General features: G+C 34.6%; 3 protein-coding genes across 3 annotated transcripts in view; all 3 read right to left on the bottom strand.

Annotated features, from left to right (window-relative positions):
- atp13a3 (ATPase 13A3) overlaps positions 1-3,904 on the bottom strand; it is a 48,390-nt gene extending 44,486 nt beyond the window's left edge. Inside the window, exon 1 of the mRNA XM_051122121.1 lies at positions 3,727-3,904. The gene's annotated coding sequence lies outside the window, so the exon portion shown is untranslated. The remainder of the gene's footprint in view (positions 1-3,726) is intronic.
- Positions 3,905-10,087: 6,183 nt separating this feature from the next.
- On the bottom strand, positions 10,088-18,110 carry tmem44 (transmembrane protein 44). The gene is made up of 9 exons (XM_051122113.1): positions 17,830-18,110; positions 17,626-17,755; positions 17,152-17,242; positions 16,184-16,344; positions 15,955-16,041; positions 15,248-15,418; positions 14,942-15,163; positions 14,030-14,173; positions 10,088-10,369 (listed from the first exon to the last, which is right to left on the bottom strand). Exons 1-9 carry the CDS (start codon positions 17,973-17,975, stop codon positions 10,169-10,171), a joined length of 1,353 nt encoding a protein of 450 aa, XP_050978070.1. The 5' UTR covers positions 17,976-18,110; the 3' UTR covers positions 10,088-10,168.
- Positions 18,111-19,033: 923 nt separating this feature from the next.
- On the bottom strand, positions 19,034-26,302 carry lsg1 (large 60S subunit nuclear export GTPase 1). The gene is made up of 14 exons (XM_051122106.1): positions 25,866-26,302; positions 25,379-25,505; positions 24,479-24,599; positions 24,288-24,374; positions 24,118-24,204; positions 23,472-23,532; positions 23,206-23,382; positions 22,339-22,695; positions 22,159-22,260; positions 20,941-21,084; positions 20,474-20,597; positions 20,300-20,379; positions 20,043-20,216; positions 19,034-19,904 (listed from the first exon to the last, which is right to left on the bottom strand). The coding sequence occupies exons 1-14, from the start codon at positions 25,965-25,967 to the stop codon at positions 19,725-19,727; spliced, it is 1,923 nt and encodes a 640-aa protein (XP_050978063.1). The 5' UTR covers positions 25,968-26,302; the 3' UTR covers positions 19,034-19,724.
- Positions 26,303-26,669: the final 367 nt, after the last annotated feature.

The raw sequence follows: 26,669 nt of genomic DNA, 5'->3' as shown, positions 1-26,669 counted from the left end.
TTACAATTATACTCTTATGCAATTTGATTAAAAATAAAATAAAATAAAAATATCTAGCTGTCGGACTATCTTACTTTAGGCATTCAGACTGAAAAAAGCCAAAATGCTAACTGGTTCAAACTTATCTCACAGTTTCTCTTGAAGTCTTGTTTCTCATCCCTTTTGGCTGCAATCTGTAGTTTTGGTTCACACTTTGGTCTTAAATTCTACATTAGTTACTATTTTAATCCAGTGTCTTTTATCGCACCTCCCATGAACAGTCAGTTTTTCGTGGGACTTGTTTTAGGTAAACCGCACACGGACAGCTAGAAAGATCTTGTCCATTCCACTGCCGTCGAGGATTTTGAGAGCAAACACTCAGAAAGCTGCACAAGGGACTTGCACCATGTTACGATATGTCACACGCCGGCTCTGATTCAACACTGGCAGACTTTCTGTCATACGCTGTTGTCTTAGAGCGCGTTTGCTAAAAGTATTCTGTGAGTAATCTTGGCATCACCTCAAAGCTCTTCGGGACATGACAGCAAAACCGCACAGACAAACTTCTGAATGCCAGTTTGTCCATGTCGCTGTCAGTCACTTTGTTCGTGGTGATCCCCTTTTAGCTCTACGCCGATCGTATCTCTTTGCTAAAGATTCACCAACATTTAATGCTTTTGAACCATGCAAATCATAATATTTACACTCCACAAAAGTGTTGCAATATTTGAAAGCCGTTGTGAACCCTCCTGCCCCTTATAAACCACATCTTAACAACATACATCAGTGTCTGACTAGTTGCGGCCTACACTTGACCTCTGCAGTCAGATTAAAAAAAAAAAAAAAAAACACACACACACTTTTTTCTCCTAAATGATGATTTTTTTTTTCTCTTATACTACCACTTAAAAATTTGGGGTCAGTTTTTTTTAAAGAATGCTCACCAAAGCTACATTTATTAATCAAAAAATACAGTAATAATTGTAATTTTTTGTGAAATATTAGCACATTTAAATATAACAGTTTACATTTAAACTTTTTAAAACATTCTTTGATGAGCAGCAATTGTTTAACATAGAATGTTTTGTAACATTTTTAAATGTCTTTACTATCTTTTGCTCAATTTAATGCATCCTAGATAAAGAAAACGATTAATTCCTGTCTCAAACAAAAAACCTGACACCAAACTTTAAAACAAATGTACTCAAACTGATACCTTCAACCCTCTAGACTAAGCAAAAGATGTGTAAAAACGTCCACGTTTTGTACTTAAACAGGTTTTAAACTGCGATCATATAAATGTATGCATGAACGAGACTTCACACAACTTCAATCCGACATCAACATGCAGAGACAGATTATTTGAAGCAAATCCAAAGTTCGACTGTTGCAACTCCTCAACAACTTATAATTTTGCGTGAGACATGTTTGTGCTTAGAATCGACATGCAGGGAATGACTGACATAGTGAGGCGCACTGAGATGCATGCATTTAACAGTGATGTGCATCTCTAGAGAAAGATCTTAAAGCTAGAAGACATAAAGAGGGCCAAAACGAATCACTACTAAAGTTAGCCAATCATTAAAAAAAACACCTAAGAAGCTAATGGAAAATTATGTACTGACTGTACTTGGAGTCAAAACTTAGTACAAAAGTACAAAGTACAAAAACTTAAAATGATTAAAAAGCAGCTGCAAAACATCAACTAGTCAGAAACAGTATGTCTTAAGAATGTAAAACGTGGAGCTGAACATTAAGTTTTAAGGTAAATTATAGAAACACACCCTACTGTTAAAAGGTTAAGGATAATTAAATTGTTTAATATTTTAGGCTGCATAAATAAAAAAAAATAAAGTAAAAATAGTAATACTGTGAAATATTATTGCCACTTAAATTCTTCTATTTTAACATTTTAAAACTACCAGTCAAAAGTTTTTGAACAGTAAGATTTTAAATGTTTTTTAAAAGTCTCTTCTGCTCACCAAGCCTGCATTAATTTGATTCAAAGTACAGTAAAAACTGTAAAATTCTGAAATATTTTAACTACTTAAAATAACTGTTTTCACTTCGAATATATTTTAAAATGTAATTTATTGCTGTGATTTCAAAGCTGAATTTTTAGCATTATTACTTCAGTCACATGATCCTTCAGAAATCATTCTAATATTCTGATTTGCTGCTCTACAAAATATTTAATATAATTACTATGTTGAAAACAGCATTTTTTCAGATTTCTTTGATTAATAGAAAGATCAAAAGAACAGCATTTATCTGAATTTAAAATCTTTATAACATTATAAATGTCTATCATCACTTTTGATCAATGCCAAGCATCCTTGCTAAATAAAAGTATTAATTTCTTTCTCAAAAAAAACCATACTGACTCCAAGCTTTTAAATAGTTTAGTGTATTGCTACAAAAGTTTTTATTTCAGATAAATGCTGATCCTTGGATCTTCGTATTCATCAAAGAAACCTGGGGAAAAAAAATGTACTCAACTGTTTTAAATATTGATCATAAAAAAAAATGTTTTTTGAATAGCAAATCGACATATTAGAATAATTTCCGAAGGATCATGTGACACTGAAGACTGGAGTAATGATGTAAATGTAGCTTTGATCACAGGAATAAATTACATTTTAAAATATATTCAAATAGAAAGCAGTTATTTTAAATAGTAAAAATATTTCACAATATTACCGTTTTTCTGTATTTTGAATCAAATAAATGCAGGCTTGGTGAGCAAAAGAGACTTCTTTAAAACATTAAAAATCTTTCAGGTAGTATAAAAGATCTCTGAAAGAACTGAAAAGAATATAGTTTCAATATTTTAACATTTAATATCTCCTGCCACATCTTAACACGCCAGCTACCCCACCAGACGTTAACGTCGGGTTTAAGACAATAATTAATTAAACATTTAATTACAAGTTCTGTCAGCAAAGTGTTAGCCTGGGGTAAATAAACAAACAAAACACACAGGTTCAAGAAACTGATTTCACCCCAAAATAACATAAAACATCAGCATAGCTCATAACAGCATAACAAATCAACCAACATGGCTTCAACAGATTTTTTGCCATTTTAAGAAGCTAAAATTACACATTTAAATTCACTACAAATGAATGTGAATTGAAAGTTAAAATATACACTAAAATTGTTTCATTTGTACAACATTTTGTGGAACACAAAGGCGATGCCAGAATGACCACTCCAGTCCCCTATCACTTTCACTGTATGACAAAACGATGCAATTCAAGTGAATGGTGACTGATGCTGTCAGTCCCTCACAATCTGAATAACATCTCCATTTGAGTTAATTTAAAGAAACAATGTCATACAGGTTTAGAAGGACATGAGGCTGAATAAATAATGACAGAAAAGGTATTTTGGGTAAACTATCTCTTTAAACCACGCCGCTTGATGCAAAGCATAAAATGAAGTAATATTCAAAGTACACACAGGCTACTCCACTACAGATCACAACAGCAATACCGACTAAACAGACCCATATAAATCAATATATCAATCACTACAGCGTTATAAAACACTATCTAGTTAATTTCAGTCATTTAGTGATAAAACAAAACCCGTAAACTGACCGAGGACACACGGGGAAGAAATACAGGCAGCCATGACTTCATACTGACACATCAATGAAGAGAACCGCGCGTGTGTTTGTGCGCGCGTGTGAGCGAGCGAGCGCGCGGTCGTGTGTATATCTGTGTGTTCTAAAATCGCACTCACCCAGAACCACCGGGAACGAGGATCACCTCTGGGTCATGATGAGAGCGCTAGGATCGCGGACAAAGAGACGCGGGGCTGAGCTCGTGTGTACTGCTGACAGCAGATGAGAGTGTGTAAATCTACCAGACTGCCTAGTTCTGCCTCAGCATGTACAGGAAGTGATGCAGAGGATATGAGGTCACCGTGGAACTGCGTCAGGTGCGTGTGAGCGCGCGCTACAGGGCCATCTGGCTCTGAACCAGACCGCTTTGCTTTGAACAAAAACGGCAAGAGGCTATTAGAGCATTAAATGTACATGATTAAATCGTTTGCAATTACCACTTTTTTATAAGTGGCATCCTTCTTCTTCTCATATATATATATATATATGTGTGTGTGTGTGTGTGTGTGTGTGTATATATATATATATATATATATTATATATATGACCTTGGACCACAAAACCAGTCATAAGGGTCAATTTTCTGAAATTGAGATTTATACGTCATCTGAAATCTGAATAAATAAGTTTTTAATTGATGTATGGTTTGTTAGGATAGGACAATATTTGGCTGAAATACAACTTTTTGAGAATCTGGAATCTGAGAGTGCAAAAAATCAAAATATTGAGAAAATCGCCTTTAAAGTTGTGCAAATTAGGTGCTTAGCAATGCATATTACTAATCAAAAATTAAGCTTTGCTATATTTACAGTAGAAAATTTACAAAATATCTTCATGGAACATGATCTTTAGTTAATATCCTAATGATTTTTGGCATAAAAGAAAAATCGATAATTTTGACCCATACAGTGTATTGTTGGCTATTGCTACAAATACATCTGTGCTACTTAAGACTGGTTTTGTGGTCCAGGGTCATATATGTATATATATATATATATATATATACATACTAACATACACTACCAGTCAAAAGTTTTTGAACAGTAATATTTATAAAGAAGTCTCTTCTGCTCACCAAGCCTGCATTTATTTAATCCAAAATACAGCAAAAGCAGTAATATTTGGAAATATTTTGAAATATTTTTACTATTTAAAATAAGTGTTTTCACTTAAAATATATTTTAAAATGTAATTAATTCCTGTGATTTCAAAGCTGATTTTTTTGCATTATTACTCCAGTCACATGAACCTTCAGAAATCATTCTAATATTCTGATTTGCCGCTCAAAACATTTATTATTATTATTATTGCGTTGAAAACAGCCGAGTATAATTTTTTCAGGGTTCTTTTGTGTTCAGAAGAACAGCATTTATCTGTAATATTATAAATGACTTTATCATCACTTTTGATCAATTTAAAGCATCCTTGCTAAATAAAAATATTGATTTCTATCATTTCTTTCCCCCCTAAAAAATAAAATAAAAATTATACTGACTTCAAGCTTTTGAATGGTATAGTGTATGATGTTACAAAAGTTTTTTATTTTAAATAAATGCTGATCGCTGGATCTTTCTATTCATCAAAGAATCCTAAAAAAAATGTTCTCAATTTTTAAATATTGATGATGATAATAATAATAATAAAAACAGCAAATCAGCACATTAGAATGATTTCTGAAGGATCATGTGAAATTGAAAACTGGAGTAATGATGCTGAAAATGTAGCTTTAATCACAGAAATAAATTATATTTTAAAATATATTCAAATAGAAAGCAATTATTTTATAGTAGAAGCATTTTAAAAAACATTAAAAATCTTACTGTTCAAAAACTTTTGACTGGAAGTATATATATATATATATGTATGTATTGGAGTAAAACATGTGACAACTTGCCCCAGGTCCCCCCTGTTGCATTCTGATTCTGATGTGAGAAGGACATGTATTTCCAATATTTTTATATCTCAGATCTTCTGATCTGTTCATTTGATGGTTAATTTCAAAGCATAATTTCAAACTCCTCCTGTGGAATGTTGCAAGAAGTCTTTTGTGGGTTCTTCTGTGTGACATTCAGGATATGACATCACCACAGAGTCATGTGACCGACTTGAGCTAATCCTTATTGACACTGAGAGAGTGACCCTAAGAAATATCTAATCATACATGCTATACTGCATTAACATGCCATGCATACTCATAAACAGTGACAGGGCTTTATTATATTCAGATAACATACAAACCCTCCTCTTTTTCTGTATGTGCTCGTCTCTACTCCCAAGATTAGTTTACTGTCTTTACACCTTATTTTAGAGTCACAGCAATGCACTACCTGCTCTAAAATCAATATGATGTGCAATATGTGATAAGTCAAAGTGGTGAGTAAGGAAAAGTGAAATCATGCAATGATATAAGACGCTGTATTGTTTTACAGAGGGGTTGTGTTACATAAGAATGAGTTGTCTAGCTGTCTATTTGTCTATTCAAAGGTCAATCTAACCTGTCAGACCTGCCATTTTGAAAGTTAAAATGAGATCTAAATAGTAGCTGCTCTTGTATAATTTATATTGAGGATGTGATGAGACTGATAATGTGACATGATGTTGGAGATCTTGTGTTTGTAGGATGTGATAAAACCACAAGCTTTGAAACCGAAACGATCCCTTCAAAACCACACAGGAAACGGTTGAAGTGTAGCATTGTGACGTTCTGATTGTCTTTTTTTTCCAAGTAAGAACTTAGACAAGGCCTGAGTTTAAATTTGAACTTACACCACCTCATTCTGCCCCCTCGTAGCGAGTTCAAGATGACGTACGTTCCAATCCAAAAGTAGAACAAGATTGCTCGCACATAACCGCAGATTCAGATGTTCTAGTCCGTGCTTGGAGTCCGATGTGCAAACAGAATTCCACCTATTTAAACAAAGTGGACAGTTTGCTTTCATTTCTCCAAGTTCAAGGGGGTGGGAAGGATTAACTAGAAACTCAGGCCCCGTACAGGCAGGCCGCTCGCTGACGCCCAGGCCGAGTTCAGTGACATCAGAGAGGAGCACTATCCACGGCCTGTTACGTCAGAGGGTCTGTGAAATGATGGATCAGCAGTCTGAGTGCACATCTGTGTCAAAGAGCAAATAGAACCTGCTGTGAGGGTTTTGTCATGCACAGAACCCACAGAGGAAAATAAGATTAAAACAAAGATTGGAAGAACAAATGAAGCTTTGGATTTTAAAAAATGGATTAAGTCTAGAAGATGAAAAAAATATAAATAAATAAAAATGTTACTGAAAGTTATGCAAATTTAGCTTAAAAGAAATAGTTCACCTAGAAATCCTAAATTCTTCACCTTAATGTCATTCCAAACAGGTTTTACAATTAAAGGAACACTCCACTTTTTTGAAAATAGGCTTATTTTCCAACTCCCCTAGAGTTAAAAAGTTGAGTTCTACCGTTTTCGAATCCATTCAGCCGATCTCCGGATCTGGCGGTAGCACTTTTAGCATAGCTTAGCATAGACCATTGAATCCGATTAGACCGTTAGCATCTCGCTCAAAAATGACCAAGGACTTTCAATATTTTTCCTGTTTAAAACTTGACTCTTCTGTAGTTATATTGTATCGTCTTTACAAAGACGGACGATAAATGAAAAGTTGCAATTTTCTAGGTCGCAACTTTTCATTTTTTCGTCTGTCTTTGTACATGATGTAACTACAGAAGAGTCAAGTTTTAAATAGTAAAAATATTGTCATTATATATGGTCATTTTTGTGCGAGATGTTAATGGTCTAATCAGTTTCAATGATCTATGCTGTTATGCTAAAAGTGCTACCGCCAGACCCGGAGATCGGCTGAATGGATTCGAAAACTGTAAAACTCAACTGTTTAATTCTAGGGGAGTTGGACAATGAGCCTATTTTCAAAAAATATATAATATAATATAAATATTACATAAACTTGACAACATTTTGCATTGATGCAACAAAATGACTGGAAATAAATAAAAACTTCAAGTGAACTAAAAATAAAATGAAATTTCAAAACAGGAGAACAGAGATATTTTTAAAGGCAGTGGGGTCCAAACAACTTCAGACCCCTTTAGCTTTCATTCAATACCTTAAAAATAATGATAATAAAATAAATTAAACAAAGAAAGATATACAGGTTTGAAAAGATGTGAGGTTGAGTAAATTAGCAAGATAAATAAATCTGCACTTTTTAGCATGAATCTACAAAATGTAACAAAATTTGGTCTGGTGACCAAAACAATGAACGAACAAAAAGTGGAAAAAGTATATAATAATAATTAATAATAATAATAATAGTGCAGTGGTGTTCTGAAAAGAGGAGGCCTCACATTGTTTACATTATTATTATTATTATTATTATTATTATTAAATGTATACTGATTTGCTGTTCAAGAAACATTTTTTATAATTATTATCATCAATATTTCAAACAGTTGAGTAATTTTTTTTTCAGGATTCTTTGGTGAACAGACAAATCCAAAGATCAGCATCAATCTGAAATAAAAAGCTGTTGTGCTTTAAACTGATCAATTATTGATGATAAAGACATACATAATGTTACAAAAGATTTCTATTTCAGATAAATGCTGTTCTTCTGAACTTTCAACATCATAACAACAACAACAACAACAACAGTTTTTGAGCAGCAAATCAGAATATTAGAATGATTTCTGAAGAATAATGTGACAGGAGTAATGATGCAAAAAAAATAAGCTTTGAAATCACAAAATAAATTACATTTTAAAATATATTCAAATAGAAAACAGTTATTTAAAATAGTAAAAACTGCTTTTGCTATAAAAGCAAGCTTGGTGAGTAAAGTCTTGGTGAGAGTTTAAACATTAAAAATCTTACTGTTCAAAAACGTGACTGGTAGTGTATGTCCCAGTCACATTTTCCTGGTTAAATAAACATTACCTATACACTACCAGAATAAAAATATATTTTGTATTTTTACATTAACAATGTAATTAATAGGCTAGTTTAGTGTTTTAAGCATTTTACATTTATTCCAAAATAATAACTGAAAGCAATAATTTAAACCATATTTTATTTACAATGTTCTGTTCTTTTTCATCATAAACTTATTCTCGGATCATCAGTCATCAGAGCTCGGTAAACAATGGCCACAGACAGATGTCCTACCTTTAATTTTAACAAGCTGATTGCTCACTAAATATACCCCACGTATCATGTTTTCAGGCTATTTTAAGTTTGATTTTGACTTTTGACTTGAGTTTTCCGCAAATAAACGGTTAACCGTTAACTGTTAACGCGGAACTCGCACAAACACAGGAAGCGGGATTTAGCGCATGAACCAATCACAGCCGAGCATAAAAAGTCCTAGCCAATCATATCGCAATGACTCTCACCTGACTTTCCCCCATTCGTTCTAAAACTCTCAGAGCTCAGGGGAGACGAGACGAGAGACGCGGATTCCCGGTGTAACGTTGCCTGTTGGTGTCGCTGTTGGACAGTTTTACTTAAAAAAAAAAACAAAAACAAAAACGTGGGAATAATACACTTTTTGTCATATTTTGTAATATTTGTGTTGTTTGAATTTTTTCCTCTCATCCAATTTTTTGGGGAGACACTGGCTTCCTTGCCTCCACAGAGGTAACACCCTTGATATATAATACAAACACACACACAAATTTAGCAAGTCTGGAAAAATAAAAAGATAAAGTATGAACAATAACAGTAAGGATAACACTAATTCTAATAAAATCTGCCAGAAATTTGTGAACGACAGATGAAATGGCAGATTCTGTGTAGGTCTTACTCATCATTCACATCCCTGACGCAAAGCCACCAAGACAAGAAATGTCTGTCAACAACTAATGTTCTCAACATACTCTAATCAACACATTGTCTTGCTATCGTGCTTTGAGGAAGTCTAAAATCCATCTGTTAAACCCGAATGACTGTGATACAAAGAGCATGGGAGGCAAAGTCACAAGCCAAGTCTGGATACCAGCGAAGATGCTGAAAACACTTATAGTCTCTTCCACGCCTTATCTCGGGCTGCTGGGCCGTGTCCAGTCCAGCTCAAATAAACCGGCAGAAACTATCAAAATAAAGGAAGTGACCTCCCGACCTGGCGAGCCTGCAAAAGGGTGATATTGTTTTTATTAGGGCAGTCAATGTGACACCTCCCTTCATTTGTCAGTGTTCTGTATCGTCTATGAAAACGACAGGACCGATAAGGCTTTAAGAGCCATCCCATTAATCAACAGCATGGCTCTAGAGAGGAAAGGGGACGACAATGGAAAAAGTCGTCAGCGTGAATGACAGGGAAGTGCCGGGAGCCTTAGTCGCCGTGAGGGAAGGACACAAGCGATCGGCCTTCTAAAGCTGGTAACAATAGGTTCTGAGGTACAGTATGAAAATAAACTGTCACATTAACTCTAATGTGATGTCAGTGATTACAAAAATAGCTATACACTCAGTATATGAACATGACATTCAGTTTTACACTGCTTTATTAAACTTCAAATAGACTCAAATCAACATAATGCAAGGTAATGCAAACATTCAGCCAAGGTTTACTTGTCTGATTGTGTGGATTGGAACTTTTCCGCTAGCTGTGCGCGGTTGCAGAGGCAGACGTGAGAACCGGGTCTGCCGGTTGACTTTGAAATCGAACCTCCTGGCAACTCCTGGAGAGGGAACGCCTCTGCTTTCTGCAGACTTTCAGGAGCTTCCTCTACTGGGATCCACGGCGGTTTTGTTTCTTCAAAATCCCACTTGATAAATCACAGAAAAAAAAAAATTAGAATATGAATGATAAGAATGAATAAATATAGGAATAACATTACACTTTATTAACAATGATGCAAACTTTCAAGCAAACAAACAAAAAAGGACCCACCAAAAAATGTATTTAAAAATAATAAAAAAATTAAATAAAGTAATAATCCGCATATAATGTAATTTAATAAATAAAACAAATTTCATAAATAATACATATAGTTAAATACATTCATTTCATTTAAGTAATTTAATAAAGACAAATAAATACAATTAATGTATAATTTATTTAATAAAAAAATGCATTTAATTAATACATTTAATGATTAAATAATTTAATAAAATGCATTTAATAAATATATTAATCATTTATAAATAAAATTCCTTTAAGTAATTTAATAAACACAAATAAAAACATTTAATGAATAATTAATTTAATAAATTTAAATGCATTTAATAAATACATTTAATAATTTATATAATAAATAAAATGCATTTGATAAATAATTTAATAAGTAATTTAAAACACAAATAAATACATTTAATGAATAATTTATGTGATAAAATGCATTTCATAAATAATGTAATAAATGTACAAATCATTTAATAAAATTCATTTAAGTCATTTAATAAATACAAATACATACATATAATAATTTAATAAATAAAAATAAAAATAAAATGCATTTAATGAATACATTTAATGATTAAATCATTTAATTAATAAAATGCATTTCATAAATAATTTAACAAAAATATAAATCATTTAATCTTTTAAGTAATTTAATAAATACAACTAAATACATTTAATGAATACTTTATTTAATAAAGTTAAATAAACAAATAATATGATAAATTAAATCAAATGCATATATATATATATATCTCATTTAATAAAATTCATTTAATTTAATAAATAAAATGCATTTTTGTGAATGAATTAATAAATAAATCATTTAATAAATAAAATTCCTTTAAGTAATTTAATAAATAAATACATTTAATGTATAATTAATCTAATAAGCAAAATGCATTTCATAATAATAATAGAATAAATTTAATAAATACATTTAATGAATTATTTAATAAAAATTAAATAAAGTGCATTTAATAAATGATTTAACCATTTAATCATGTAATTAATATATTTAATGAATAATTTGTTTAATAAGTACATTTCTTTTAATAAGTAATTTAACAAATTGTTAAGTAATAATAATGAACAATAAGTACTAAATCATACTGAATGAACAAATTTTAGAAATAAAAAAAAATTAATTCTATTTATGCGTTACACCCAGAACAAAGAAACTCATATGGGTTTGAAACGAGATGAGGTTGTGAGCATGATAATTTGGGGTGAGTAAATTTTTACTTTTGGGCTAAACTACTACTTTACGTCTCAAACATCTGCACAGGAATGTTTAGTTACTCATAGGCACGGACACAAACAACCCCTCCTCGAAGACCAAGGTTAAGAAAACCCTTCGGCCCGTCCACTGTTCTCCACACATCGGGCGGCGCGACAGACCCGCTCTTAAAATAGCAGAGCAGAGGGCCAATTCTCCTGTAGACTGAACAAGCATTTTGTACCACTTCCGATGCAGAAAAGGTCCTGCCCTGTTCCTTTATTATAGATCTTTAACAGCAGAACAATCAAACAACAACAAGAACTTTTGGAACACCAAGCCCAGCTTTCTCCTTTTCAACTGCTTACAGTAAATGACACAATCGAATGGAATGGCAAGAATCTCCCATTTCGATTTGTCATAGTTCTGCTGAAAAATGCTCAGAAACCATTTTTATCTCATGATGATACTGATGTTTCATTACTTTGTTCAACTCTCACAGCTAGTTATGAATTTTTATACAACAAATATTACTTATCTTACAATTCCAGCTGGAGACTAATACTAGTGGTTTAAAAATTAAACAGTTTACCTATAATAACAGAAATCATACACATTCATCACTGCTCTTGACATGAAGAAAGATGTCATGTTCTGAACTCTGAGCTGTCCTTTATCACACACAGTGTTTGAGGAGGTTCACATGCTTAGCTTTTTCCTGTTTAGTGAATAAAACAAAGTTCAATTGTTTTCGCCCAGGGCGATTTGCCTTTGTTTTAGATTAAATGACATCCTCAATCACTTGGCATTCTCAAAAGCCACTTAGAGAGCCAAGAAAGGACTAGACGGCAACACACCAACATTTTCAGCAATACTGTAACGTACAATTTATATTGAGGCGATGTATTGAGTGATTAGATTATATAAACCATTTTCTTTCAGATGAGCGTGCAAGCAGTATGTTGAATAGATACTCTAGATAAATTCTTTAAAAAAGGCTGACAAGACATCCAAACACATTAATTTTACATATTTTAAATGCGATTTGTTTCAAGTCACCTTTTGTCTTTAGAACTCTGCTACCATCTACCCTTACAAAATAGTACTGCAGCGTCCAATTATTATGAGATGTTTGTTAGGTTTATGAAAACAAATTCCATAATATATATAAAAATATATATACATAATATAATATAATACACTGACCAAATTATAAACGCAACACTTTTGTTTTTGCCCCCATTTTTCATGAGCTGAACTCAAAGATCTAAGACTTTTTCTATGTACACAAAAGGTCTATTTCTCTCAAATATTGTTCACAAATCTGTCTAAATCTGTGTTAGCGAGCACTTCTCTTTTGCTGAGATAATCCATCCACCTCACAGGCGTGACATATCAAGACAGCATGATTATTGCACAGGTGTGCCTTAGGCTGGCCACAATAAAAGGCCACTATAAAATGTGCAGTTTTATCACACAGCACAATGCCACAGATGTTGCACGTTTTGAGGGAGTGTGCAATTGGCATGCTGACTGCAGGAATGTCCACCAGAGCTGTTGTCCATAAATTGAACGTTCATTTCTCTACCATAAACCGTCTCCAAAGGCATTTCGGAGAATTGTACAGTACATCCAACCGGCCTCACAACCACAGACCACGTGTAACCACAACCAGCCCAGGACCTCCACATCCAGCACCTCCAAGATCATCTGAGACCAGACACCCGGACAGCTGCTGCAACAATCGGTTTGCATAACCAAAGAATTTCTGCACAAACTGTCAGAAACCATCTCAGGGAAGCTCATCTGCATGCTCGTCGTCCTCATCAGGGTCTCGACCTAACTGCAGTTCGTCGTTGTAACCGACTTGAGTGGGCAAATGCTCACATTCGATGGCGTCTGGCACTCTGGAGAGGTGTTCTCTTCACGGATGAATCCCGGTTTTCACTGTACAGGGCTGGTGGCAGACAGCGTGTATGGTGTCATGTGGGTGAGCGGTTTGCTGATGTCAACGTTGTGGATCGAGTAGCCCATGGTGGTGGTGGGGCTATGGTATGAGCAGGCGTATGTTATGGAAATTGTGTACAGATCCTTGCAACATGGGGCCGTGCATTATGCTGCAACATGAGGTGATGGTCGTGGATGAATGGCACAACAATGGGCCTCAGGATTTCGTCACAGGTGCATTTTATTGATGGCATTTTGAATGCATAGAGATATCGTGACGAAATCACACCAGTATCAAAGTGTCTCATTTATGTGCCAAATAATGTGCAACTCTGCAAAGAAAAAGAATGGTGTTCTAACCTCTAGTTCAGAGCCGAGAGAGGACGAATCAGTCGAGGTACCAGAAGAACACTGTTCATCAACCCGCACCACTCTGACAGTCCTCTTCAGAGGAAGATTCTCTGATGAGCCATCCCGAGAGATGGTCACTTCCTTGAGACAAACCTAGAGGAGGCATCAGTCAAATATACCATGAATTCTGATAGATAATCATTACTATTCCTTATGGACTGTTCCAACACACCATAAAACCCCTTAAAGCAGGGGTCACCAGACCCGATCCTGGAGGGCCGGTGTCCCTGCAGAGTTTAGCTCCAACCCTAATCAAACACACCTGAACCAGCTAATCAAGGTCTTACTAGGTAGTTTTTTCCAGGCAGGTGTGTTGAGGAAAGTAGGAGGTCAACCGGCCCTTCAGGAACAAGTTTGGTGAACCCTGCCTTAAAGGATTAGTTTACTCCCAGATAAAAAATTTCCTGATAATTTACTCTATGCTCTATGTCATTCAAGATATTCATTTAACTTTCTTTGCACATTCGCTTTGTAAAAACTGGGTCGGTATTTCTGCCTTCATAACACGTGACCTTTCCAATGTGACTATGTAATGTGTGAAGTCAAACTAGTGCAAGATGAACATTTGTGGTTAAAGTGTATACATTTCAATTGTTTTTGGAAAATGACCAATCATTTGCTAGATTACACCCTTATTCCTTGGCTGGGATCCTGTAGATCTCTATGAAGCTGACCCTCAACCCATTTGCTCTCACTGAAGTCCACTATATGGAGAAAAATTCTGGAATGTTTTCCTCAAAAACCTTAATTTCTTTTCAACTAAAGAAATAAAGGAATGAACATCTTTGATGTCATGGGGGTGAATAAATTATCAGGAATTTTTATACTGGAAGTGAACTAACCAGTATAACCAGTGCAAACCTTCCTCATTGGCTGTATGTTGACATCCATATAAAGTCCCATGTCGGTCCCTTTGGGAGAAATGCCTCTTGCTGAGAGGTGCTTCTTCCTACAGCATTCAACATTGTTGTTGCACAGCTGACCCGAGACAGAAGAGTCACCTAGTAAAGATTCAGTATCTGAGTCTAAAGAGCGGACAGAGGGGCGTTTATGGTTGGATCTGTAACAGATGAGGAACACAATCTGAAAAATCAAAGTTAAGAGCAGACTGAGAACACTGGTATATTAAATGCAGTCTTTCCAGACCCGGAGTTACTCAAAGGATACAGAAAGATCCAGAATTGCACAGCTGATAGCAGAGAGTATCCATGGCATGGCTTTGACAACAGATCTGAGCTGTGTGTCATAAAGAAGAATGGCAGAGCCATACAGAGATCCAGCTACAGAAGACAGAACTCTAGAGGACACCTGCACAGGTGAACTCTGCTCTCCTCTATTCTGCAAAAAACAAGAAATTTGTGCACAATGATTTTATTACAGAAATAGTTCATCCAAAAATGAAAATGTTCTCACCCTTAGGCCATTCAAGATGTAAAAGGGTTTGTTTTATCAGTATAACAGATTTGGAGAAATTTAGCATTGCATCACTTGCTAAACAATGGATCCTCTGCAGTGATTGGGTGCCGTCAGAATGGGAACAACACTTTACAGATAATGTACTCACCCCCGTTGTCATCCAAGATGTTCATGTCTTTTTTTCTTTAGCTGTAAAGAAATTATGTTTTTTGAGTTAAACATTTCAGGTTTTTTCACCATATAGTGGACTGCTATGGTGCCCTGATTTTGAACTTCCAAAACGCAGTTTAAATGTGGCTTCAAACGAATCCCAAATGCGATCCCAGCCGAGGAAGGATTATTGTGATGTTTTTATCAGCTGTTTCGACTCTCATTCTAACGGCACCCATTCACTGCAAAGGATCCATTGGTGAGCAATAATTATTTAGATGGCAAAAGTGTTCACAAATGCTACTCACAGCTTTCAGGACGAAGGGAAACTTAGCAGTCCAGCTGATTGCGAAGGACAAAAGGCCCAATACATAACCAAGGTTCTCAGTATGATCCTGTTGCCAAAAGACATATGCAAAGTCATGCTTGCTTAAAACAGACCTATCAGTATTTTGCATATGGTATATATGTTTACATAATATCAGATATGCCAATGCTCCATATGCTCCTGTCTCTTTTGAGAATGACTATACTTACATTGAGTAACATGCCGAGCGGTCTCCTCATGGTTGAAGATACCCTTATTGGACTTGAATGGACTGGTAAACCCAGGTAAACACTGCCACCCATTACAAACAGCAGAGACACAACTAGAAAATTCTGCCGCCGCCTCCTGGACAGCATTCTCATTTTCTTCCCTTGAGAACATGATTGATATTCATTCATTGTGATAGATGATTGACAGCAGAACTACACCAATGAGTGAGACATGTACATACACTACCAGTCAAAAGTTTTTGAACAGTAAGATTTTCTCACTGTTTGCTCACTAAGCCTGCATTTATTTGATCCAAAGTACAGCAAAAACAGTAACATTTTGAAATATTTTTACTATTTAAAATAACTGCTTTCTATTTGAATGTATTATAAAATGTAATTTATTCCTGTCATTTTAAAACTGAATTTTTTAGCATCATTATTCCAGGCTTCAGTGTCACATGATCTTTCAGAAATCATTCTAATATGCTGATTAGTTTTATCAATATTTAAATCAGATGAATACATTTTTTTAGGATTCTTTGATGAATAGAAAGATCCAAAGATCAGCATTTATCTGAAATATAAAGCTAACATTATACACAATACCATTCAAAAGCTTGGAGTCAGTATAAATTCTACTCAGTTGTCTTCAACATAATAATAATAATAATAATAATAAATGTTTTTTTAGCAGCAAATCAGAATATTAGAATGATTTCTAAAGGATCATGTGACACTGAAGACTGGAGTAATGATGCTAAAAATTCAGTTTTAAAATGACAGTAATAAATTACATTTTATATAACATTCAAATAGAAAGCAGTTATTTTAAATAGTAAAAATATTTCAAAGTTATATTGTTTTTGCTGTACTTTGGATCAAATAAATGCAGGCTTGGTGAGCAGAAGAGACTTTTAAAAAGTTAAAAACTTTTGACTGGTTGTGTAGAATAATCAAACCCTTACCAATTTTTGACTTAAACCATAAATACATGGAAAAAGATATTGACAGGAAATGGACGACATCCAAAATGGCCATATATGAAGCCATAGAAATCTGCAACAGATGGACAGAACATGTGACTTTCATTTAATGTACTGTTTATGAGAAAAAGTAATACCCCATCTACAACATTAGCCTCACTTTTTTGTAATATGGTAGATTTCTTAAATTATAATAGAATTGTTTATATAGTTCAGTTTAACTATTATTAATACAGATATAAATATTACTTATAAATGAGTTTCTGAACATTTTTTTCTATTCTAATGTGAACAGCTGCTGATATAAAGCAGGATCATCCCACCGAACAGTACCTTTTCCAGTCGATAGGTGTCACTGTCAATCAGTAGGTTTCAATAAACCGTCACCGATTCAGAGTTGATAAAGTAATAATAAAACTCTAAAGTGAAATGGAGAACTTATAACCGATTTCTCACCTGAAAATCAAACTGTTTAGACAGAAAAGCTCCCACGGCGCTGCACAAGTTCCCCACGAAACAATACAAGGCGCAGGCTGCTTCATCACCCAAACTCTTACCTCGCGTTTTGCATCTGTGATAAAGTAGACTGAAAGGGAGCGACAGATGATGAAAGTTTATCCATTTGCACACTTTGGCTAATTCTAATCACACGACACTTACAGTGAACAGGAAACCAGTAATATCAAAGCAGACAAGACGTAAAGAGCAGCCGAGATGCAAATATGTTCTTCATACGTCGAAAGACAACCTTTAACAAACTCTGGGCTCCATCGGTGGACAATGCCTAAGACTGTAATTCTCTCCATGTGTTTCACTTAAACTGTCACCCATTGAGGGAGAAGAAACACGGAAAAAACCAAAGTGTTTGTAACTTTATCATTAGCTGCCAGCTGTATGGATGCTAGTCAACCGCCTGTCAATCACCTCACCTGTATCTTTTAGGTAACGCCCACATACTTGGCTCATACATATTAATTACGTACTGTGACGTCCATTCAGCTGATTGGCTGTAAGGCTGTGGTTGAAAGCGGGCGTTAGTCCGTTTTGTGAAGTAACTCTTAAATCCTAATTTATATTAAAATATTTAATATCAGACGTTAAGAATTTATAATTTACTTTCTACAGTTAAGTTCTAAGTTTTTGAACAGTAAGGTTTTTAGTATTTTTTTAAAAAGTCTCTTCTGCTCAGCAAGCCTGCATTTATTTCATCCAAAGTACAGCAAAACAGTACAATTTTGATATATTTTTACTAAAATGACTGTTTTCTATTTGAATATTTTTTTAAAATGCAATTTATTCCTGTGATTTCAAAGCTGAATTTTTAGCATCATTTCTCCAGCCACGTGATTCAAAAACATTTATTATTATGATTATAAATGTCCAGTAGAATTTTATGTTTTTTTTGATTAATAGAAAGTTCAGAAGAACAGCATTTTCCTAAAATAGAAATCTTTTGTAACATAAATGTGTTTCTCATTACTTTAAAAGCATTCTTCAATTCGATCAATTTAAAACATACTTACTAAAAAAAGTATTAATTTCTTTAATTTCTTTCTTTTAAAATATATTCAAATAGAAAATAGCTATTTTAAATAAAAGTATTTCAGAATTATACTGTTTTGCCATACTTTGGATTAAGTAAATGCAGGCTTGGTGAGACTTGAAAAAGAAAATAATAATAAAAAAAAAAATCTTACTGTCCAAAAACGTTTGACTTGTAATGTATATGTGTATATGTGTGCAAAATGCATACAGTTTAAGACCTTTTGTCACTGAGAAACTGCATGGAATACTTCCAAAATGTGATTAAAAAAAAATAAATAAATAATAAGAAACTTGCAATAGTTAATGACCAATAATTGCATTTATAATACACATTTTCATATAGATTTGCCTTTAAAAGGTCATTTACAAACTTTGGTTTAGACCATTCCATAATATATTTTGATTAAATAGATCTACAAAAGCTGCAGTACTAATGATAAATTTGAGATAAATTATACTGAGAAACTGTCTCTGAACTTCAGACATCCATATAGACCATTTCACTAGATGTAAACAACACTAGTCCAGAAGGGCTTCCTGTTTTTTTTGTTTATTTTTTTTTATTTCACATATACAAATACATTTTAAAGGTGCTAATGTAACATTTTCATCCAGTCAAATGTTATGTTGGTTATATTTTTTTGTGATGTTTGTGTAATGTTAAAAAAAAAGAAACAGGAAGTATATCGGGACCAGTATGTTTACATCTAGCGAAATGGTCTATAGACATCTATATGTTCTACTGAATAGAATTCACAATTTTAATAAAGAATAAAATTACTTTTAATGACATTATAAGGAGAGCTTCTTTATTAGCGTTTGTCTGCGTCCATAAATCTCTTCTTCCCGTACACTGATAATAAAATACAGAGTAATAGTTTGTTATTATAAGTGAAATTTTAAACAGAGGAATGTCCAGCAGCACTTAATCACATCCAGGTATGAGCCGTGTTGAAATTAATGTCTTTGCAATAAAGAGTGTATCCAATCCAAACAACTTAGAATAGCAATTATGCATCCAGATGTTTGTTGAGTCTTCTCACTTTCTCCTTCTTGTTCCGGTTACCGTGTTTTTTCCAGGGCTTCCCAGTCTGTTGTTCTGCGTTTGTTTTTCCAGGCCCAACAGGACCGCTTCCGGGCTTATAACCCATTACCATCTGCACACCCTTGGTCAGCGCTCGTACATTTTCCTACAAGAAAATGACAGATTATGAGCACTGTGAGTTATTAAACTTCAAAACTTCAATCAATATTTAATTTTCAGTAGCCATGTAATGTACAGGCCAGGCATTGTCACAAAATAAACCCATTTAATGAATGAATCTCACTTGATGAAAGAAATTTTTATCCACTGTGTTCTCTATGCGCTTGACTTTTGATGGTTTGTCTGCATCGCTTGTACTTTCTTTGTCTCCTTCATTCCGCCTGGCAAACCTGGCATGCTGAGGCTGGAAGTCTTTAGGGTTGATGTGAGGTGGAGGGTGGCAGTAAAGCAGTTTACCCTGCAGAGAATCAGATCAGAACAGGTTCAGGCATCTCCCGTTCTCCATGTTTATGTCTATAAAATTCATGAAAAGGCACTTACATTGACATAGTCTTTCAAAATATAACGGGCTGATCTTGATTGGTCCGGCTGACCGTGTGCGGTCATGAATCCTCTCATATCTGCATGAAGAGAATACAATGTGATAGGTCAGCTGTAGCAGAGTTAAGCATGGCATGAAATGCTTTGATGTTAACATTGTGCAAAGAGACTGACATCCATATGCCATAAGCAGTTCCTCATAGGTAGGAGGTCGATTGGGGTCCTCGTCCTCCCTCGGTCTGATGATGTTGACACCGTAAGTCCCCTCAAGAACAGTTCGAGGGATAGTCTGACATACGTATTTAGGTTAAGGGTAACATTTTGCAATTCAAACTGTCTTTTAATATAGATTGCTATTCAAAAGTTTGGATTTTTTTGTTAAAGAAAACTTTTATCAATGTCCTTACTACTTATCTGAGCCTTTAATGTGTCAGTGGCATTGCTGTCTATACAGGGTCAGAAAGCTCTCGCATTTCATCAAAAATATTTTCATTTGTGTTCTGAAGATCAACAAAGGTCTTGTGGGTTTGGAACGACATGAGGGTGAGTAATTAATGACAGAATTTTTATTTTTGGGTGAACTATCCCTTTAAAAGATCAAGTGAAACAGTCTTCATAATCATTGTTGTTAAAAAGGTTATCAAAGAGACGGCTGGAACGTGATCTCTCATCTGATCGATGGGTAGGATCCCGCTGCAAATCATCTCGGCTTTGGTGGACACAAAAGAAGGCATGACCAGTCCGGGACAGTCGCACAGGCAGAGACCAGGATCAACAAACAGAGTCTGAAACGTGAACACATCAACGGTCAAGAATAAACAGACCTTTTAATTAGAATATGCTCATAGATTGCTAAATTCTTGATTCTGATAGCTTGAAAGCTATTGGTATACAGCTAAATAATGTATAGGGACTAAGCAGTTCCCTAAAAGTGATTTAGGGACATACAGTTGAGGTCAGAATCTGCAAAATGTTAATTACTTTACCAAAATAAGAGGGTCGTATAAATGCATGTTTTTTTTTTTTATTTAGTACTGACCTGAAAAAGATATTTCACATAGAAGACATTTACATATAGTCCACTGATGCGTCTGAAGGAAACATGATGCATTTAGAGCCGGGGGTGAAAACTTTTGAACAGAATGAAGATGTGTACATTTTTCTTATTTTGCATAAATATCATATTTTATCTTCATTTAGTACTGCCCATCAGAAGCTACAGAAGATACTTACATGTTTCCCAGAAGACAAAATAAGTTAAATTTACCTTGATATTCAAATTCAAAAGTTTTCTACCCCAGCCTTTAATGCATTGTGTTTCCTTCTGAAGCACCAGTGAGTGTTTGAACCTTCTGTAATAGTTGTCCTCAGTGTGAAAAGGTAGACTGCAAAATCATACAGTTGTTGGAAAGGGTTCAAATACACAAAAATGCTGAAAAACCAAGGAATTTGTGGGACCTGAGAGATTTTTCTGAAGAACAGTGGGCAGTTTGACTGTTCAGGACAAAGTAGGGACTCATGAACAACTAAAAAAAAATCATTCAGGAAACAACACAGTATTAAGAATCAAGAGTATGTAGACTTTTGAATGGAGTAATTTTTATAAATTCAACTATTATTTTCTCTTGTGGACTATATGTAAACCTCCTTTATGTGAAATATCTTATTTAGGTCAGTACTAAACAAAAATAACATGTATTTTGTATGATCCCTCTTATTTTGGTAAAATAATTGACATTTTGCAGATTCTGCAAGGAGTATGTAAACTTTTGATCTCAACTGTAAATGTGGAAATATCATGAATTAAGTTTCAGTAATTCTACTGTGGACTGTTTATCAATCAAATAGAAAATTCTCACCTGAAAATGTTTTGTGTGTCCAGGTGTAGCTGAAACTGAGACTTTCTTATTCCTCATGATGGTGTTGATGGTAGAGCTTTTTCCAACATTAGGATATCCCACCTTAAAGAGAATTTAGATTTGAAATATGAACCCGAGTTCTAAATGACAGAGACGATGTCTGATCTAATTTAAACTCACCAATCCAACTGTGATTTGTCCATCTTTGCATGTCGGCCCAGAATGCACAGACTTAAACATTTCCAACAGCTCATCTTTGCGTAACAAACGGCTCGAGTTGTAGAAAGATGAAGCCGCTGTGGATTCTGGTTTTTCCTCAGTATGATCTTCATCTCCTGATTCCTCAGAACACGTCTGCCATTCTGTCTCATCAACACAGACTCTTGCTTCTTCACTTTCCTCTTCTTCATCCTGCTCACTTTCATCTTTCTCTTCATTTTGGGAAGTGCTATGTTCCTCACGAAGATCTGAGTCATTTTTGGAGGTTGCTTCCTGTTCCGTATCACTCTGATCCTCTTGGTCCATCAGCTCTTCTCCCTTAACAACCAAACATGAAGGAGAAACAGAATAATGAACACAGGCACTCAGTTCTCTCAAAAGAAATAATGCTTCTGAAAAGTTTTTGAAAGAGTTCTCTTATGCTCACCAAGCCTGCATGTATTCAGTATATACATGCAGTATAAGAGTGACATTGTGAACTATTGTTACAAATAATTGTTTTGCATTTTAATATTTATTAAAATGTAATTTATTCCTGTGATGCAAAGCTGAATCTTCAGCATCATTACTCCAGTCGTCAGTGTCACATGATCCTTCGGAAATCATTCAAACATACATAATTTATACATGATTTGGTGCTCAAGAAACATTTCTGATTATCAATCTTATTTAATCAATGTTGAAACAGTTTTTGAGAAAACTGTGGCCATTTTTGTTCTGTATGGTTTAGTTATATTACCTGAAACCTGCAAACCACAAATTCAATCCTACTAAGAACAACTAAAACTACTTTTTAGCACATCACAGCAGACCAGATTCATATATTACCTTCTCCTCTGCCTCGAGTCGTTGTGCCTCAGCTAAAGCGGACCAGAACACGGCTCTGATCCCTTCTTTCTGAAAGTACCGGGCCCAAGCTCGCCGCTGTTCTCTAGTGAGCAGGTCAGCTTTGTTCAGCAAAAGCATATTCACTTTGTGAACCGAAACCTCTTTTACATATTTTTCCTGATGGAGACAGAAATTAAAGTATATTTGAAAAACAGAAAGAAAGAAAAAAGTTGTGAGTGTAATTATGTGATGTCTCAATTACTTACAAGATCTGGACAGCGGAAGAGAAGCGGGTTTCTGGCATCAACGATTTGAACCACAACATCACTAAGGATAAAGCAAAAAAGTAGTATTCTAAGAAACCATCATTCCTACATCAAAGTGTGATTAGATAGTGAAAAATGCAAATGAAATTCACCCAAAAATGAAAATTCTCTTATTAATTACTCACCCTCATGTTGCTCCAAACCTGTAAGACCTTTGTTCATCTTCAGAACACAAATTAAGATATTTTTGATGAAATCCGAGAGCTCTCTAACCCTGCATAGACAGCAACTCAGCTTCTATGTTCAAGGCCCAGAAAGGTAGTAAAGACACTGTTTAAAATAGTCAATGTGACATCAGTTCAACCTTAATTTTATAAAGCTATGAGAATACTTTTTGTCCACAACCAAAACAAAAACGACTTTATTCAACATTTTTTTCTCTTCCCCGTCAGTCTTTGATGTGCGTTCAAGACAATACCACGATGCCTGGAGCCAGCATTCTGACGGATTTCATTACAAATATCTCTACTTGTGTTCAGAAGATGAACAAAGCTCTTATGGGTTTGGAACGACATGTGGAGTAATTAATGATAGAAGTTTCATTTTTGGGCGAACTTTTCTTTTCAAAAGGCAAACGAAAGCTCACCTCCTCTCAATAACTCTCCAGAGTTGCCTCCAGAAATCAAGATTCCTCTCAAAAGGGGTAAGAATCAACTTCTGTTCCTCTTCCAACCTATTAAACAAATTGCATTTGTTCACAAACACTATCCTGTTGGAGAATTGCTAGTCTTAGAGCTAAATTTATCAAACACTCACAGAGCCAGTTCTCTTCTCCATGTAAGGAAGCTGTCCCTCTCATTTTGCTGCAGAACCTCTGAACTTGTACTCTCATCCCAAGCAGGCCTGTGGTGATAAAACATAACGCTATTAAATACATTCGCTACAACAGATTAATGCAACGTTAATACAGGTTTAAAGAAATTACATTTTATTACACAACAACATACCTTCGGGGAATTCGTAAGAGCTGTTTGTTGTCCTCATGGAGTTTCTTTAGCCGTGTAGACTCCTCAGCAGAAAGCAAGCCAGTCCTCGCTTCAGCAGGGACGAATTTTATGTTCAGCTTCTCTGCAAAACAATAACACATTTGTGACCCTGGTCCACGAAATCAGTCTTATATAGCACGGGTATATTTGTAGCAATACCCAAAAATATATTGTATGGGTCAAAATTACAGATTTTTCTTTTATGCCAAAAATCATTAGGGTATTAAGTAAAGATCATGTTTCATTAAGATATTTTGTAAATTTTCTACCATAAATATATCAAAGCTTAATTTTTGATTAGTAATATGCATTGCTAAGAACTTCATTTGGACAACTTTAAAGGCGATTTTCTCAATATTTAGATTTTTTTGCACCCTCAGATTCCTGATTTTCAAATCAGGTTGCATGCTAAATAGTTGTATCCTATCCTAACAAACCATACATTAATGAAAAGCTTATTTATTCAGATTTCAGATGATGTTGAAATCTCAATTTCAAAAACTTGACCCTTATGGTTTTGTGGTCCAGGGTCACATTTATTATTCTGTTCCTAGCAGTGTTGTTTTACTATATTACTACACTTAATATACTACTATAATTACTTTATTTTATTAACTATTTTGAATTTGTTTTTATTTTTATATTTACAGTTTTCATTTAAATTTTTAGTTGCATTCTTGACATTTTGTTACTTTTTTGTTGTTCAGTTTAAGTTTTCATCTAATGTTTATTGTGTAGTATATTTTATTTCAGGTTCATTTTAATTAATAAATTATATTTCTAATTATTTTAGTTAAAAATAACCATCCTGATTGCTAGAAATAATTGTACAATTTATCCAGAGATATAATTCACACCTACCTGCCACAAATTCAGTTCCAGCAAGTTCAGCTGTGGCCAGAAAGTCATCCAGAGAGCTCTGCTCTGTGACAGACTGTAGATTGAGTCGACCCCAATCGTATCCGTCATTCAGCTCACTGGTGTGAAGCTAAAAGACATAAAACAATTAGTATACATCTGATTTACATCCACTGTTTCCCTGTTGCATAAAAACAAATCTCTCCAGAAATCAAGATTCCTCTCAAAAGGGTTAAGAATCAATATTCCACAAGTTTTGGTTTACGGAAATTATGTGTTGATGGTCTGAACTGAAAAATCCTTTTTAATACTCCATAAATATGTGTGACTGCATCGTATGTTTTTGGTTCCCTAATAATAAAATGTGACAAAATGTTAACTCCTATTTCTCGTAATCAGTGTGGAATATTAAACATAGTTCTGCAACAATCTTTAATTCTATTAAAGAAAAATTAAAACACTTTAGGATTAGACTCTCACTATTTCTTACCCATGTGTCATTTCTCCTGTATCCACGGCCTGCGTTGAGTCTTTCTTTTATTAAAGCTCTTCCCAACCCCGAACCCTCTCCACGAGTCTTCTTCTTTCCCATATTATATACTTTTACACGATTAAACAGCGATATTAATGTGTCAGTGAGCTGTTCGTGGTTATACGAGTAGATAAAACTTCACCCATGTGACATGTTTGTTATGGCAGAGGAAGGAAGTCACACGGAACGGTCTATGAGAGGAACCTCTTCTTCAGAGCTCTAATGCGTTTACATCCCGATTATAAATTATATCCTTTCAGGTTCGTTCAGTTTAGTCGAGCGCATATGTTTACATCTTAAACACTGCTAGAATTTAGTGAGGAAAAAGCGAAAAGATAAATCGTCGCTAAAGTTTTGGTCTGTTCCAGGTGTCTCACTTAAATATGTCCGAGGAAAAAAGGCTGCGCTTTACATAGTTCCGGAAGTGAAACCGTTTGCAAACTACTTGTGGTGACTGAAGAAAAATAGACAGACTGTTTCCCCTGCATTGTTGGCTTGTCACCAGTAGAGGGCATCACACAACAAGCTTCTGATTCGTCCAAACCCTCTCTTCTTGCTGGATGCCTATCTAACTCAAAGTCGGTGAAAGGGAATAATTATATTCCCTGTTACAAGCCACTTTTTTGTGTTTTGGTTGCTGAAATATAGCATAACTTTGGGACTATTTCGAACTCATGTAATAAGAAGGCTTTAAAAACAATGGAAATTTGTAAATCGCACAGATTATATACCCTCTGTCTTGTAATTTACACCTTTCCTATT

This window comes from Labeo rohita, chromosome 11 (assembly GCF_022985175.1).
Source record: "Labeo rohita strain BAU-BD-2019 chromosome 11, IGBB_LRoh.1.0, whole genome shotgun sequence".
NCBI lineage: Eukaryota > Metazoa > Chordata > Actinopteri > Cypriniformes > Cyprinidae > Labeo > Labeo rohita.
This window is presented reverse-complemented; position numbering and strand designations above follow the sequence as displayed.